The following is a 14,218-nucleotide window of genomic DNA, read 5'->3' on the forward strand; positions in this document are numbered from 1 at the left end:
TAATTACCGCAAGTTACAGTGCAAACACCTATAGAAAAACTGTGGACAAATGTAAGTGTAATGAACGGCTAGCGCCGTTTGTTTGCTGCTGATTGCAAATTCCGGGTCAGTAAAACAATATAATGCAAATTGTTACTAAGAGATTGGAACCGCTAATTTCAAATACATTTTGGTAGGAATTTCTTACATGGAAAATAGTATGAAATGAATGCTCTACTTCTGACCTTCAACTTCAACTCCACTTTCTTACACTATCCCCATATCCCTTGATTCCCCATATATCCAAAAATGTGATCTCTGTCTTGAATATATCAACGACTGAGTATCCACAGCCCTCTGGGGTAGAGAAGTGCAAAGATTTATCACCCTCTGAGTGAAGAAATTTCACCTCAAATCAGTCCTAAATGGCCGATCCCTTATTGAAACTATGATCCCTAGTTCTACATGGGCCCAAAATTGCCCAGGAGTTGCTCCGTAATTTTTTGAGCAACTTGATTTTTCTGGAGTATCTTAAAAATCCCCATTCTGCACATTTAATTTGCGCCAGTGTAAGTGAGTTAGGATTTTTTTTAGTTTAGTTTAGTTTTTTTCAAAAAGGGGGCGTTACCAGCCACCTACAAATGTTTTGGCCATTTAAGCCAGTTTGGATAGCTAATAGTTGCTCCAAACTAACTTAGGCCAGCATATGTGGCCACTTGTGGCCGCACAGAAAACCCTTGCGGACAGTTAAGAAATCAGCGCAGGTAGGTACTTAATGACTTGACTAAAGAATGTGAATAGGATCAAACAGCTATACAAGACTGACAAACTTCGCAAAGCTAATTTACTATACAACAGAAGCATTCATGGAAGCTTAAACTACAAAAATAATAGTAAAGAAACAAAATATATTTACATAATTTTTTCAATATCCAAATAAAAAATAGACGTACCTCCTGCTCATTGGACAGTATTTTCATCAACAGGGTTAAGGAAAGTCTCGAGTAAGCTCATTAAAATTACTGGCTACACAGTTATCACACCCTCCCCCACCCCCCATCAAAACTCTCCTCTCTCCTCCCCCCAAAATCAAAACTCTCCTCCTCCTCCCCTCCCCGATCAAAACTCTCCTCTCTCCCTCTCTTTCCCCCCGCCCCATCAAAACTCTCCACCTCTCCCCTGCCCCCCCACCCCAAACTAAACTCTTGCCCCCCCCCGCCCCGATCCAACCTGTTTCTTGTAGCCCTCAGCGCAGGAAGGCAGTGGGCCGGCCTGTGCGGCAGACCACTCGGCCCGGGATAGGGGCGGGACATGTTGGGTCCCATGATGCAGGCACGCATCATCATAATCATGGGAGGAACTATTGCGCATGCGCGAACGCTCTACTGCGTATGCGGACAGCTGCTGGCACTCTTAAGCGCAGGGCCCTCGCTCCGCCCCCCCCAATGGACTCACCACGCCGCGCCAAGCCCTGGGAGAGCCGGCAGAGGGGCCAGAATCTGGGGACATCTTTTTAGTGCCATTTGGATCGTAGGAAGTCGGCGCATCTCACGTGAGTGCACCGAAAGAACGGGTAGGCCAAATTTGAGGCCATACTCCCCAGCCAGAGAAAACATGCTCCCTGCATCTACCCTGTCAAGCCCTGTAAGAATTTTGTATGTTTCAATAAGATCACCTCTCATTCTTCTAAAGTCTAGAGAATGTAGGCCTTTGTCTACTCAATCTCTCCTCATAGGAGAATCGTATAATCCCAGCAATCAGTTTGGTGATCCTTCATTGCACTCCCTCTATGACAAGTATATATCCTTCCTTAGATAAGGAGACCAAAACTGTACACAATAATCCAAGTGTGGTCTCACGAGGGCCCTATATAATTGCAGGAAGGCGTTTTTACTCTTATTCTCAAATCCTCTTGTAATAAAGGGCAACATACCATTTGCTTTCCTAATTGCTTGCTATACCTGCATGTTAACTTTCAGTGATTCTTGTAAAAGGTCACCCAGGTCCCTCTGAACACCAACATTTCTCAATCTCACACCATTTAAAAAATACTCTGCTTTTCTATTTTTCCGACCAAAGTGGATAACTTCACATTTCTGCACATATTTCAATTACCACATTCTTGTCCACTCACTTAGCTTGTCTATATCCCCTTGAAGCCTCTTTGTACCCTCCCCACAACTTACATTCCCACTTAGCTTTGTATCATCAGCAAACTTGGATACATTACATTTGGTCCCCTCATCCAAATAATTGATATTGATTGTGAATAGCTGAAGCCTAGCACTGATCCTTGCAGTACCCCACTAGTTGCAGCCTGCCAACCCAAAAATGACCCGTTTATTCCTACTCTCTGTTTCCTGTCCATTAACTAATCCTCAATCCATGCGAGTATATTACTCCCAATCCCATGAGCCAAATTTTGTTTAATAACCTCTCTGTGTGGCACCCTATCGAATGCCTTCTGAAAATCCAAATGAAATCACATCCACTGGTTCCCTCATATCTATTATGCTAGTTAAAACCTCAAAAAACTCTAACAGATTCGTCAAAGCTCGGTGTCAAATTTTGTGTGTCATAATACTCCTGTGAAGCACCTTGGGACATTTCACTACGTTAAATACACTATATAAATAAAAGTTGTTGTTGACTCTGCCCAATCCCATTATTACTTTCTAAGTACCCTGTTACCATGTCCTTAACAATAGATTCTAGCATTTTCCTTACTACTGATATCAGGCTAACTGGTCTGTAGTTCCCTGTTTTCTCTCTTCCCTCCTTTCTTAAATAGCGAGATTACATTTGCTACCTTCCAATCCATGGCAACCGTTCTAGAATCTATGGAATTTTGAAGATGGCAACCAATGCATCCACTATCTCTATAGCCACCTCTTTTAAAACCCAAGAATGTCGGCCATCAGGTCCAGGGGATTTTTCAGCTTTCAGTCCCATTAATTTCTCCAGTATTTCTTTTTTACTAATACTAATTTCTTTCAGTTCCTCATTCTCGCTAGATCCTTGGTTCTCCATTATTCCCGGGAGGTGACAAATAAATCTGTGAACTCCCCCGAGATGTCTGTGCTCCTCTAATTTTGCCCTCTTGAGCATCCCTGATTATAATCGCTCAACTACTGCCGGCCGTGCCTTCTGTTGCCGAGGCCCTAAGCTCTGGAATTCATTGCCTAAACCTCTCCACCTCTTTCCTCCTTCAAGACACTCCTTAAAACCTACCTCTTTAACCATCATTCTCATCATCGGCAGTCCCTCGGGATCGAGGATGACTTGCTTCCACACCAAAAATGAGTACTCAGGTGACTGATGAACTCATTTTAAATGGTGGAAGATGCATGAATTCTTTTAAAATGAGGTGTCCGCTGCACACCAGCCACCACACGGGCATGATGGAGTCTTGGTCCAGTGGCAAGGGGATCCAAGACAACTGGAGACCAGGCTCCGATGCACATAAACTCAAAACATACTCCTACTGTCCTCCTTCCTTCCTCTTTCCCACAGGAGCTCTCCACATGGAATTCATAGTTCGCAATGTGAGCCTCACGCCCTCACAGCCTCATTATTGGCCCGTGCTGTGCCTTCCCTTGGTCTTGTCCACGCGGATCCAGCTCTGGGCTCTGACCTCTCCGCTCCTTCGTGCCTCGTCCGTCTTCTCCTCACCGGTCCCAACCTCCCCTCCATGCCGCTTCCAACCTCCCCTCCACACCGCTTCCGACCTGTGCTTCTCCCGCTCCTGGGTCCCGACCCCTCCACTAGGCTCCACCATACTTCAAGAGATGCCACTAATCATCTACCTGCATTCTGATGACTCTGATTTTGTCGCCCTCTCAAGACTATTGTTGATTCTGCTGCTGCAGTGGCTAGCTTTTTTTGATTTGTCCACAGCTCCAACCTCGCGCTCCAAACTGCTCCTCTTTAACCAAGCTTTTGGTCATCTACCCTAATTTCTCCTTATGCGGCTCGGTGTCAAATTTGTTGTCTCATAATACTTCTGTGAAACGCCTTTGGACGTTTCACTATGTTAAAGCTGCTATACAAATAAAAATAATTGTTGTTGTTGTTAGCAGTAAAGAGATCATTTTCTTTTAGGAAGATAATATATACCATTGGAACGATCATGTGATTTGGACTATTCATTAGTACATGGAAATGAATGAATGAAGAATTACGCAATTTTAAAAATAACAGCTTTATGTTAACTATATGAAAGGATATTTGAGCGGTCAGATATTCATATCCACCAGGAGATAAACATCAGTGTTTATACAAAGCATACAGGATGAGGAACAGAGATACAATTCATAACTAACGACTGGGCTGATATGCTACTTCATGAATGATGAGTTTGTCCAAGGCCAAAATCTTTCTTGCACGAAGATCTGCACATGTAACAGCTCATGTTTATGTTGAGCTGCAGAAGTTCATGTTCAATTAGTTTCAAGTTTCTCATCTCTCAAATTCCTCCAGCCTATGAGTTAGCTTCTTCACCTAGTATGTACCTTCCTCCTTTCCTTACACTTGGGTTTTGTTATTATCTGCTTCCTCATTGGAGTCTGACCTTTTAGTCACTATCTCCTTACTCTTTGGAAATCCATCCAAAATCAATTTGTTTGACTATCTCAATCTCTCTCATTGTTTGTTACTTTGTTTTCTCCATTCATTTCTCTTTTCCTGTTGAGTGTCCAATTCTCCACTTTGTAAAATGCTGAGAGAAATTCTTTTACATGATTTAAGAACATAAGAACATAAGAAATAAGAGCAGGCCATTTGGCTGATCTGATCATGGACTCAGTTCCACTTCCTTGCCCGCTCCTCATAACCCTTTACTCTCTTATCGTTCAAAAATCCATCTATTTCTGCCTTAAATATATTCAAAGACACAGCCTCCACAGCTCTCTGGGGCAGAGAATTCCATAGATTTACAACCCTCTGAGAGAAGAAATTCCTTCTCATCTTGGTCTTAAATGGGCGGCCCCTTATTGTGGGACTATGTCCCCTAGTTTTAATTTCCCCTACGAGTGGAAATATCCTTTTTGCATCCACCTTGTCGAGCCCTCTCATTATCTTATATGTTTCAATAAGATCACACCTCATTCTTCTGAACTCCAATGAGTATAGGCCCAACCTACTCAATCTATCTTCATAAGTCAACCCCGTCATCTCCGGCATCAACCTAGTGAACCTTCTCTGAACAGCCTCCAATGCAAGTATATCTTTCCTTAAATACGGAGACCAAAACTATATGCAGTACTCCAGGTGTGGTCATACAGTTGTAGCAGGACTTCTGCTTTTATATTCTATCCCCCTTGCAATAAAGGCCAACATTCCATTTGCCTTCCTGATTACTTGCTGTACCTGCATACTCACCTTTTGTGTTTCATGCACAAGGACCCCCCAGGTCCACTGCAACACTTTGCAATTTTTCTCCATTTCAATTGTAATTTGCTTTTCTATTTTTTCTGCCGAAGTGGATAACCTCACATTTTCTCACATTATACTCTATCTGCTAGATTTTTGCCTACTCACTTAGCCAGTTTATATCCCTCTGCAGATTTTTTGTGTTCTCTTCAGTTTGCTTTCCCACCCATCCTGGTATCATCAGCAAACTTGGCTACATTACACTCAGTCCCTTCATCCAAGTCATTAATGTATATTGTAAATTGTTGAGGACCCAGCACTGATCCCTGCGGCACCTCACTATTTGACAACTGGAAAATGTCCCATTTATCCCGACTCTTTTGTTTTCTGTTAGTTAGCAAATCCTATCTCCATGCTAATATATTACCTCCAACCCCGTGAACTTTTATCTTGTGTAGTAACCTTTTATGTGGCACCTTACCGAATGCCTTCTGGAAATCCAAATACATCACATCCACTGGTTCCCCCTTATCGACCCTGCTCGTTACATCCTCAAAGAACTCCATCAAATTTGTCAAACATGATATCCCTTTCATAAAACCATGCTGGCTCTGCTTGATTGAATCATGCTTTTCCAAATGCCCTGCTACTGCTTCCTTAATAATGGACTCCAGCATTTTCCCAACTTTTTTTAAATAGGGGGGGGTTACATTTGTGGTTTTCCAATCTGCTGGGACCGCCCCAGAATCCAGGGAATTTTGGAGATTACAACCAATGATCCACTATCTCCGCAGCCACCTCTTTTAAGACCCTAGGATGTAAGCCATCAGGTCCAGGGGACTTTCCGCCTTTAGATCCATTATTTTACCGAGTACTCCTTCGTTAGTGATAATACAATCACTATGATCCTCCCTCCCTACAGCCCCTTGATTATCCACTATTGGGATGTTTTTAGTGTCTTCTACTGTGAAGACCGATACAAAATATTTACTGTCAGTGGCACAAATTAGATTTTGATCATATTCCACAGCTCATAATCACATGCTCTTTTATACCACATATTAGAGAAGTACTGAGAATGTTTATAATTAAACATCTATTTTCATTTTAATGGGAATTAAATTGGAGGGTATAATGCAAATTGATTCTGATTACATCATTATAAAGCTTTTTAATCATCCCAAAATGCCATCTTTTCTCAATTGTGATGTTAATATTACTAAATACAAAACATATTTTATAGTGATATCAAATAGTTTGAACATTTTCAAGACAAGTCTTCAATTAGAGCCAACCATGTCACAAAGGTGGTCACGTCACAATTAAATAAATAATGAACCCGCATTTACCCCCTCAATAGTTTCTTTACAGGAATAGAATGCACTTACTCAGTGAAATATAAAACAATTTGCTGCTCGCATTCGTCAGGTTTGACATCTGCTCCTTTTCATTCTTCGTTCGTTGGTAATCCATTCTGAGAACTTCTCCATCTTCAAGTTCATAAGTCGTTTTTGGGGGATTTTTATCAATGACGATAAATGAATCACTAGGATAAATTGTAGCAGCAAGTCCAAGGGAATTCTTTACTGCAAAAGGTGCTTGGTCTTTCTGAATAATGTCACTAGTTTGATCAGCAGCTTCAGCAAATGCCTAGAAAGTGAAATGCAAGATAGAAATCAGCATAGAATCATAGAAATTTACGGTACAGAAGGAAGCCATTCGACCCGTGTCTGTGCCGGCCGAAAAAGAGCTATCCAGCCTCATCCCATTTTCCAGCTCTTGGTCCTGTAGGTTGCGGGACTTCAAGTGCATATCCAAGTACTTTTTAAATGTGACTACCACCCTTTCAGGCAGTGAGTTCCAGACCCCCACCATCCTCTGGCTGAAAAAAGCTCTCCTGAACGCTCCTCCAATCCTTCTACCAATTACTTTAAATCTATGCCCCCTGGTTATTGACCTCTCTGCTCGGGGCAATAGGTCCTTCCTATCTACTCTATCTTGGCCCCTGAGAATTTTATACACCTCAATCAAGTCTCCTCTTAGACTCTTCTGTTCTCAAGAAAAAAGCCGAGTCTATCAAATCTTTCCTCATAGCTAAAATCCTCCAGGCCTGGCAACATCCTCGTAAATCTCCTCTGTACCGTCTCTCATGCAATCACATCTTTCCTGCAATGTAGTGACCAGAGCTGTACACAGTACTCCAGCTGTGGTCTAAGCAGTGTTTTATAAAGTTCAAGCATAACCTCGCTGCTCGTATATTCTGCGCCTCGGCTAATAAAGGAAAGCATCCCACATGCCTTCTTATCAACCTTATGTACCTGGCCTGTTACCTTCAGGGATCCGTGGACATGTGCTCCAAGGTCCCCCGTTCCTCTACACTTCTCAGTATCCTACCATATATTGTGTATTCCCTTCCCTCCCCAAATGCATTACCTCCAGACTGAATTCCATTTGCCACTTTTCTGCCGACCTGACCAGTCCATTGATATCTTCCTACAGTCTACAGTTTTCTTTCTCAGTATCAACCACATGGCCAATTTTGTATCATCTACAAGCTTCTTAATCATTCCCCCTGCAGTCAAGTCTAAATCATTGATGAATACCACAAAAAGCAAGGGACCTAGCACTGATCCATGCAGAACCCCACTGGAAACAGCTTTCCAGTCACAAAAACATCTGTCCACCAATACCCTTTGCTCTCTGCCACTGAGCCAAATGTTGGATCCAACTTGCCTTGGCAAGGAGAAAAACAAGAGTGGAGGGCAGAGAAATCAAAGACAAAAATCAAAAAGGGCCACATTACAACATAATTCTAAAAGGACAAAGAGTGTTAAAAAGACAAGCCTGAAGGCTCTGAGTCTCAATGCGAGGAGCATTCGTAATAAGGTGGATGAATTAACTGCGCAGATAGCTGTTAACGGATATGATGTAATTGGGATTACGGAGACATGGCTCCAGGATAACCAAGGCTGGGAACTCAACATCCAGGGGTATTCAATATTCAGGAAGGATAGACAGAAAGGAAAAGGAGGTGGGGTAGCATTACTGGTTAAAGAGATTAACGCAATAGTAAGGAAGGACATTAGCTTGGATGATGTGGAATCTGTTATGTATGTAAACCTGTAATTACCATATCTAACCACCAGAGGGCTTATCCCCTGAAGTCCCAAGGGATCTCACAATCCCTTGGGAGCACCTGCATATAAGGAGGCCTCACAGGCTGAAGAGGCACTCTGAGATCTGCAATAAAGGACTACGATCACACTTACTTTGAGCTTGCAGTACCTAGTCTGACTCTTCATTCAAGACATAACAACTGGCGATGAGATACAGATGACGAACCCCACCGCAACAATGCAGAGAACTGTGGGCATCCTGGAGAAATTTTCGGAGGGAGATGATTGCGAAACCTTCGTGGAGCGACTTGATCAATACTTTGTGGCCAACGAGCTGGAAGGAGAAGCGAACGCTGCCAAACAAAGGGCGATCCTCCTCACCGTTTGCGGGTCATCAACGTATGGCCTCATGAAAAACCTGCTCACTCCAGCGAAACCCACAGACAAGTCGTACGATGAGTTGTGCACACTGGTCCGGGAGCATCTAAACCCGAAGGAAAATGCTCTGATGGCGAGGTATCGGTTCTACACGTACAAGAGGTCTGAAGGCCAGGAAGTGGCGAGCTACGTCGCCGAGCTAAGGCGCCTTGCAGGACATTGCGAATTTGAAGGACACTTGGAGCATATGCTCAGGGACTTCTTTGTACTTGGCGTTGGCCATGAAGTAATACTTTGCTAACTTTTGACTGGAGAGACCCCAAACTTGAGTAAAGCCATAGCGATAGCCCAGGCGTTTATCTCCACCAGTGACAATACCAAACAAATTTCCCAGCACACTAGTGCTGCTGCAAGTACTGTGAACAAAGTAACGTTGTTTTCGAATCAATATGTACATGGCAGGACTTACACGCCTGTAGCTGCACGTCCGCAGATGACTCAGAGTCCGCCATTAAGGGTGGTGAATACAAAGCCATTAACACCTTGTTGGCGCTGCGGGGGGTGATCATCGATTCTATTCATGCCGCTTCAAAGGATACATTTGCAAGGGCTGTGTAACAATGGGACACCTCCAACGTATGTGCAGGCGAGCTGTAAACCCTGCTAATTCTGCAAACCACCACGTAGCAGAGGAGGACAGATCCACAGTGGATGATGATGAACCAGAGCCTCAGACCGAGGAGGCAGAGGTATATGAGGTGCACACATTTACCGCAAAGTGTCCCCCCAATAATGCTGAAGGTTGAATTAAATGGGCTCCCAGTGTCCATGGAGCTGGACATGGCCGCAAGCCAGTCCATAATGAACAAAAACACTTTCGATAAGTTGTGGTGCAACAAGGCTTCAAGGCCAGTCCTGACCCACATTCATGCCAAACTCAGAACGTACACAAAGGAATTGATTCCCGTAATTGGCAGTGCTACCGTAAAGGTCTCCTACGATGGAGCGGTGCATGATTTACTATTCTGCGTGGTACCGGGCGATGGCCCCACGCTGTTTTGTCAGGAGCTGGCTGGGAAAGATACGCTGGAACTGGGATGACGTCCGAGCGCTTTCGTCCGTCGACAACACCTCATGTGCCCAGGTCCTAAGCAAGTTCCCCTCGCTGTTCGAACCAGGCATCGGGAAGTTCCAAGGAGCAAAAGTGCAGATCCATTTGATTCCGGGGGCACGACCCATCTATCACAAGGCGAGAGCGGTACCTTACATGATGAGACAGAGGGTGGAGATCGAGCTGGACAGGCTGCAACGAGAGGGCATCATTTCGCCGATCGAATTCAATGAGTGGGCCAGTCCGATCATTATAGTCCTCAAGGGAGAGGACACTGTCAAAATCTCTGGTGATTACAAAGTAAATTTCAATCGTTTCTCGCTGCAGGATCAATACCCGCTACCAAAGGCAGATGACCTATTTGCGACGTTGGCGGGCGGGAAAACGTTCACGAAGCTGGACTTGACTCGGCCTACATGACGCAAGAGCTGGAGGAATCTTCGAAAGGCCTCACCTGCATCAACACGCACAAAGGTCTTTTCGTTTACAACAGATGCCCGTTTGGGATTTGATCGGCCGTGGTGATATTCCAGAGGAACATGGAAAGCTTGAAGTCGGTCCCACGCACCGTGGTCTTCCAGGATGACATCTTGGTTACAGGTCGAGACACTGTCGAGCACCTGCAGAACCTGGAGGAGGTTCTTAGTCAGCTTAATCGTGTGGGGCTCAGGCTAAAATGCTCGAAGTGCGTTTTCTTGGCGCTTGAAGTAGAGTTCCTGGGGAGAAGAATCACGGCGGACGGCATCAGGCCCACCGATTCAAAGACGGAGGCAATCAAGAACGCACCGAGACCACAGAACGTGATGGAGCTGCAGTAGTTTCTAGGACTCCTGAACTATTTTGGTAACTTCCGACCGGGTCTTAGCACATTGCTAGAACCCTTGCACTCTCTACTCCGTAAGGGAGATGAATAGGTATGGGGTAAAAGCCAAGAAAATATCTTTGAGAAAGCTAGGAAGTTATGTTCAAACAAATTGCTTGTGTTGTACGATCCATGTAAACGTTTGGAACTAGCATGTGATGCGTCGTCTTACAGGATCGGGTGTGTATTGCAACAAGCTAATGAATTTGGAAAATTGCAACCGGCTGCTTATGCATCCAGAAGTCTGTCTAAGGCCGAGAGGGCCTGCAGTATGATCGAAAAAGAAGCATTAGCATGTGTTTACTGGGTAAAGAAAATGCATCAATATCTGTTCAGGCTCAAATTTGAATTGGAAACTGATCATAAGCCGCTCATTTCCCTCTTTTCTGAAAATAAGGGCATAAATATGAATGCATCGGCCCGCATCCAGAGATGGGTACTCATGTTGTCCACATACAACTATGCCATCCTCCACAGGTAAGGCACAGAAAACTGTGCCGATGCTCTTGGTAGGCTACCATTGCCCACCACCGGGGTGGAGATGACACAGCTTGCAGATTTAGTTATGGTAATGGAAGCATTCGGGAGTGACAAGCCAGGACTCCTTACTGTCCCCAGTAAAAAAATAGTGTGCTCCACGGGAGTTGCTCTAGTGCCCTGTTAAGAGATGCAGAAAGAAATAAAGCTGTACCAGCGGCGCAAAGATGAAATGTCTATACAGGCAGACTGCCTCCTATGTGGCAATCGGGTAGTTGTGCCAAAAAAGGGCAGGGACACTTTCATTAGTGATCTCCACAGTACCCATCCAGGCAATGTAATGATGAAAACGATAGCCAGATCCCACGTGTGGTGATCCGGTATCGATGCAGACTTAAGAGTCCTGTGTGCACAAATGTAATACATGTTCCCAGTTAAGCAATGCACCCAAGGGAGGCGCCACTAAGTTTATGGTCTTGGCCCTCCAAACCATGGTCTAGGGTTCATGTCGACTATGCAGGCCCATTCTTGGGAAAAATGTTTTTAGTGGTTGTAGATGCATACTTCAAATGGATTGAATGTATGATAATGTTGGCAAGCACATCCGCTGCCACCATTGAAAGCCTACGGGCTATGGTTACCACGCACGGCCTGCGTCATGTCCTTGTAAGTGACAATGGGCCGTGCTTTACCAGTACCAAATTCAAGGAGTTCATGACCCGCAATGGGATCAAACATGTCACGTCTGCCCCGTTTAAGCCAGCTTCCAATGGTCAGGCAGAACGAGCAGTTCAAACAATCAAGCAGAGCTTGAAAAGGGTAACTGAAGGCTCACTGCAGACTCGCTTATCCCGAGTCTTGCTCAGTTACCGCACAAGACCCCACTCGCTCACCGGGTTCCCTCCCGCTGAACTGCTCATGAAAAGGGCACTTAAAGACAAGGCTCTTGTTAGTCCACCCTGATCTACAAGAACAGGTAGAGAGCAGGCGGCTTCAACAGAATACATATCATCATCGCGCAAATGTGTCACGCAAAATTGAAGTAAACGATCCTGTATTTATGTTGAACTATGGACAAGGTCCCAAGTGGATTGCTGGCACTGCTTTGGCCAAAGAAGGGAGTAGGGTGTTTGTGGTCAAACCTGCAGAAAACACTTGGATCAAACCAAACTCAGATTTACGGACTATCCAGAACAACCCACAATAGGTTCTACCTTTTTTGACCCTCCAACACACACAAGTGGCAACCGACCCAGCGGTTGACCATGAAGCAGAACCCATCACCCGCAGCAGGCCAGCAAAGCTGACCACCCCCAGCAGTCCAGCAAGGCCAACTGCGCAGCAGCCCAGCGAAGGCCCAACAAACGATTCACCAACACCAGTATTTGCACCGAGACGATCAACCAAGGAAAGGAAGGCCCCAGATCGACTCACACTGTAAATAGTTGCACTATTGACTTGGGGGGGGTGGGGGGGGGGGGGCGTGGGGTGTTATGTATGTAAACCTGTAATTAATATGTCTAACCACCAGAAGACCTATCCCCTCGAGTCCCAAGGGATCCCAAATCCTTTGGGAGCACCTGTATATAAGGAGGCCTCAAAGGCTGGAGAGGCACTCTGAGATCTGCAATAAAGGACTACGGTTACACTTACTTTGAGCTTGTAGTACCTAGTCTGACACTTTATTCAAGACATAACAGAATCTATATGGGTCGAACTACGAAACACCAAAGGACAGAAAATGTTAGTGGGAGTTGGGGACGCGTGCAATAAGTGTACGGCAGTTATCATGGGTGACTTTAATCTACATATAGATTGGGCTAACCAAACTGGTAGCAGTACTGTGGAGGAGGATTTCCTGGAGTGTATAAGGGATTGTTTTCGAGACCAATATGTCGAGGAACCAACCAGAGAGCAGGCCATCCTAGACTGGGTCTTGTGTAATGAGAGAGGACTAATTAACAATCTGGTCGTGCGAAGCCCTTTGGGGAAGAGTGACCATAATATGGTAGAATTCTTCATTAAGATGGAGAGTGACACAGTTAATTCAGAGACTAGGGTCCTGAACTTAAAGAAAGGTAACTTCGATGCGACGTGAATTGCCTAGGATAGACTGGCAAATGATACTTAAAGGGCTGACGGTTCATAGGCAATGGCAGATATTTAAAGATCACATGGATGAACAACAACAATTGTGCATCCCTGTCTGGCATAAAAATAAAACGGGGAAGGTGGCTCAACCGTGGCTAACAAGGGAAATTAGGGATAGTGTTAAATCCAAGGAAGCGGCATATAAATTGGCCAGTAAAAGCAGCAAACCTGAGGACTGGGAGAAATTTAGAATCCAGCAGAGGAGGACTAATGGTTTAATTAGGAGGGGGAAAATAGAGTACGAGAGTAAGCTTGCAGGGAACATAAAAACTGACTGCAAAAACTTCTATAGATGTGTGAAGAGAAAAAGATTAGTGAAGATTAATGCAGGGCCCTTGCAGTTAGAATCACGTGAATTCATAATGGGGAACAGGAAATGACAGACCAATTGAACAAATACTTTGGTTCTGTCTTCACTAAGGAAGACACAAAAACCTCCCGAAAATAAGAGGGGACCGAGGGTCGAGCGAGAAGGAGGAACTGAAGGAAATCCTTATTAGTCAGCAAATTGTGTTAGGGAAATTGATGTGATTGAAGGCCGCTAAATCCCCAGGGCCTGATAGTCTGCATCCCAGAGTACTTAAGGAAGTGGCCCTAGAAATAGTGGATGCATTGGTGGTCATTTTCCAATATTCTATAGACTCTGGATCAGTTCCTATGGATTGGAGGGTAGCTAATGCAACCCCACTTTTTAAAAAAGGAGGGAGAGAAAATAGGGAAGTATAGACCAGTTAGCCTGACATTGGTAATGGGAAAATGCTGGAATCAATTATT

General features: G+C 44.6%; 1 protein-coding gene across 2 annotated transcripts in view; it reads right to left on the reverse strand.

Moving 5' to 3' along the window:
• vps13a (vacuolar protein sorting 13 homolog A) overlaps positions 1-14,218 on the reverse strand; it is a 645,125-nt gene that overhangs the window by 242,387 nt on the left and 388,520 nt on the right. For both annotated transcript variants that reach the window (XM_070882697.1, XM_070882688.1), the window contains exon 44: positions 6,738-6,999. In XM_070882697.1, the coding sequence (XP_070738798.1) occupies positions 6,738-6,999 (262 nt within the window). The remainder of the gene's footprint in view (positions 1-6,737; positions 7,000-14,218) is intronic.

The sequence above is a fragment of the Pristiophorus japonicus genome, chromosome 1, assembly GCF_044704955.1.
Source record: "Pristiophorus japonicus isolate sPriJap1 chromosome 1, sPriJap1.hap1, whole genome shotgun sequence".
NCBI lineage: Eukaryota > Metazoa > Chordata > Chondrichthyes > Pristiophoridae > Pristiophorus > Pristiophorus japonicus.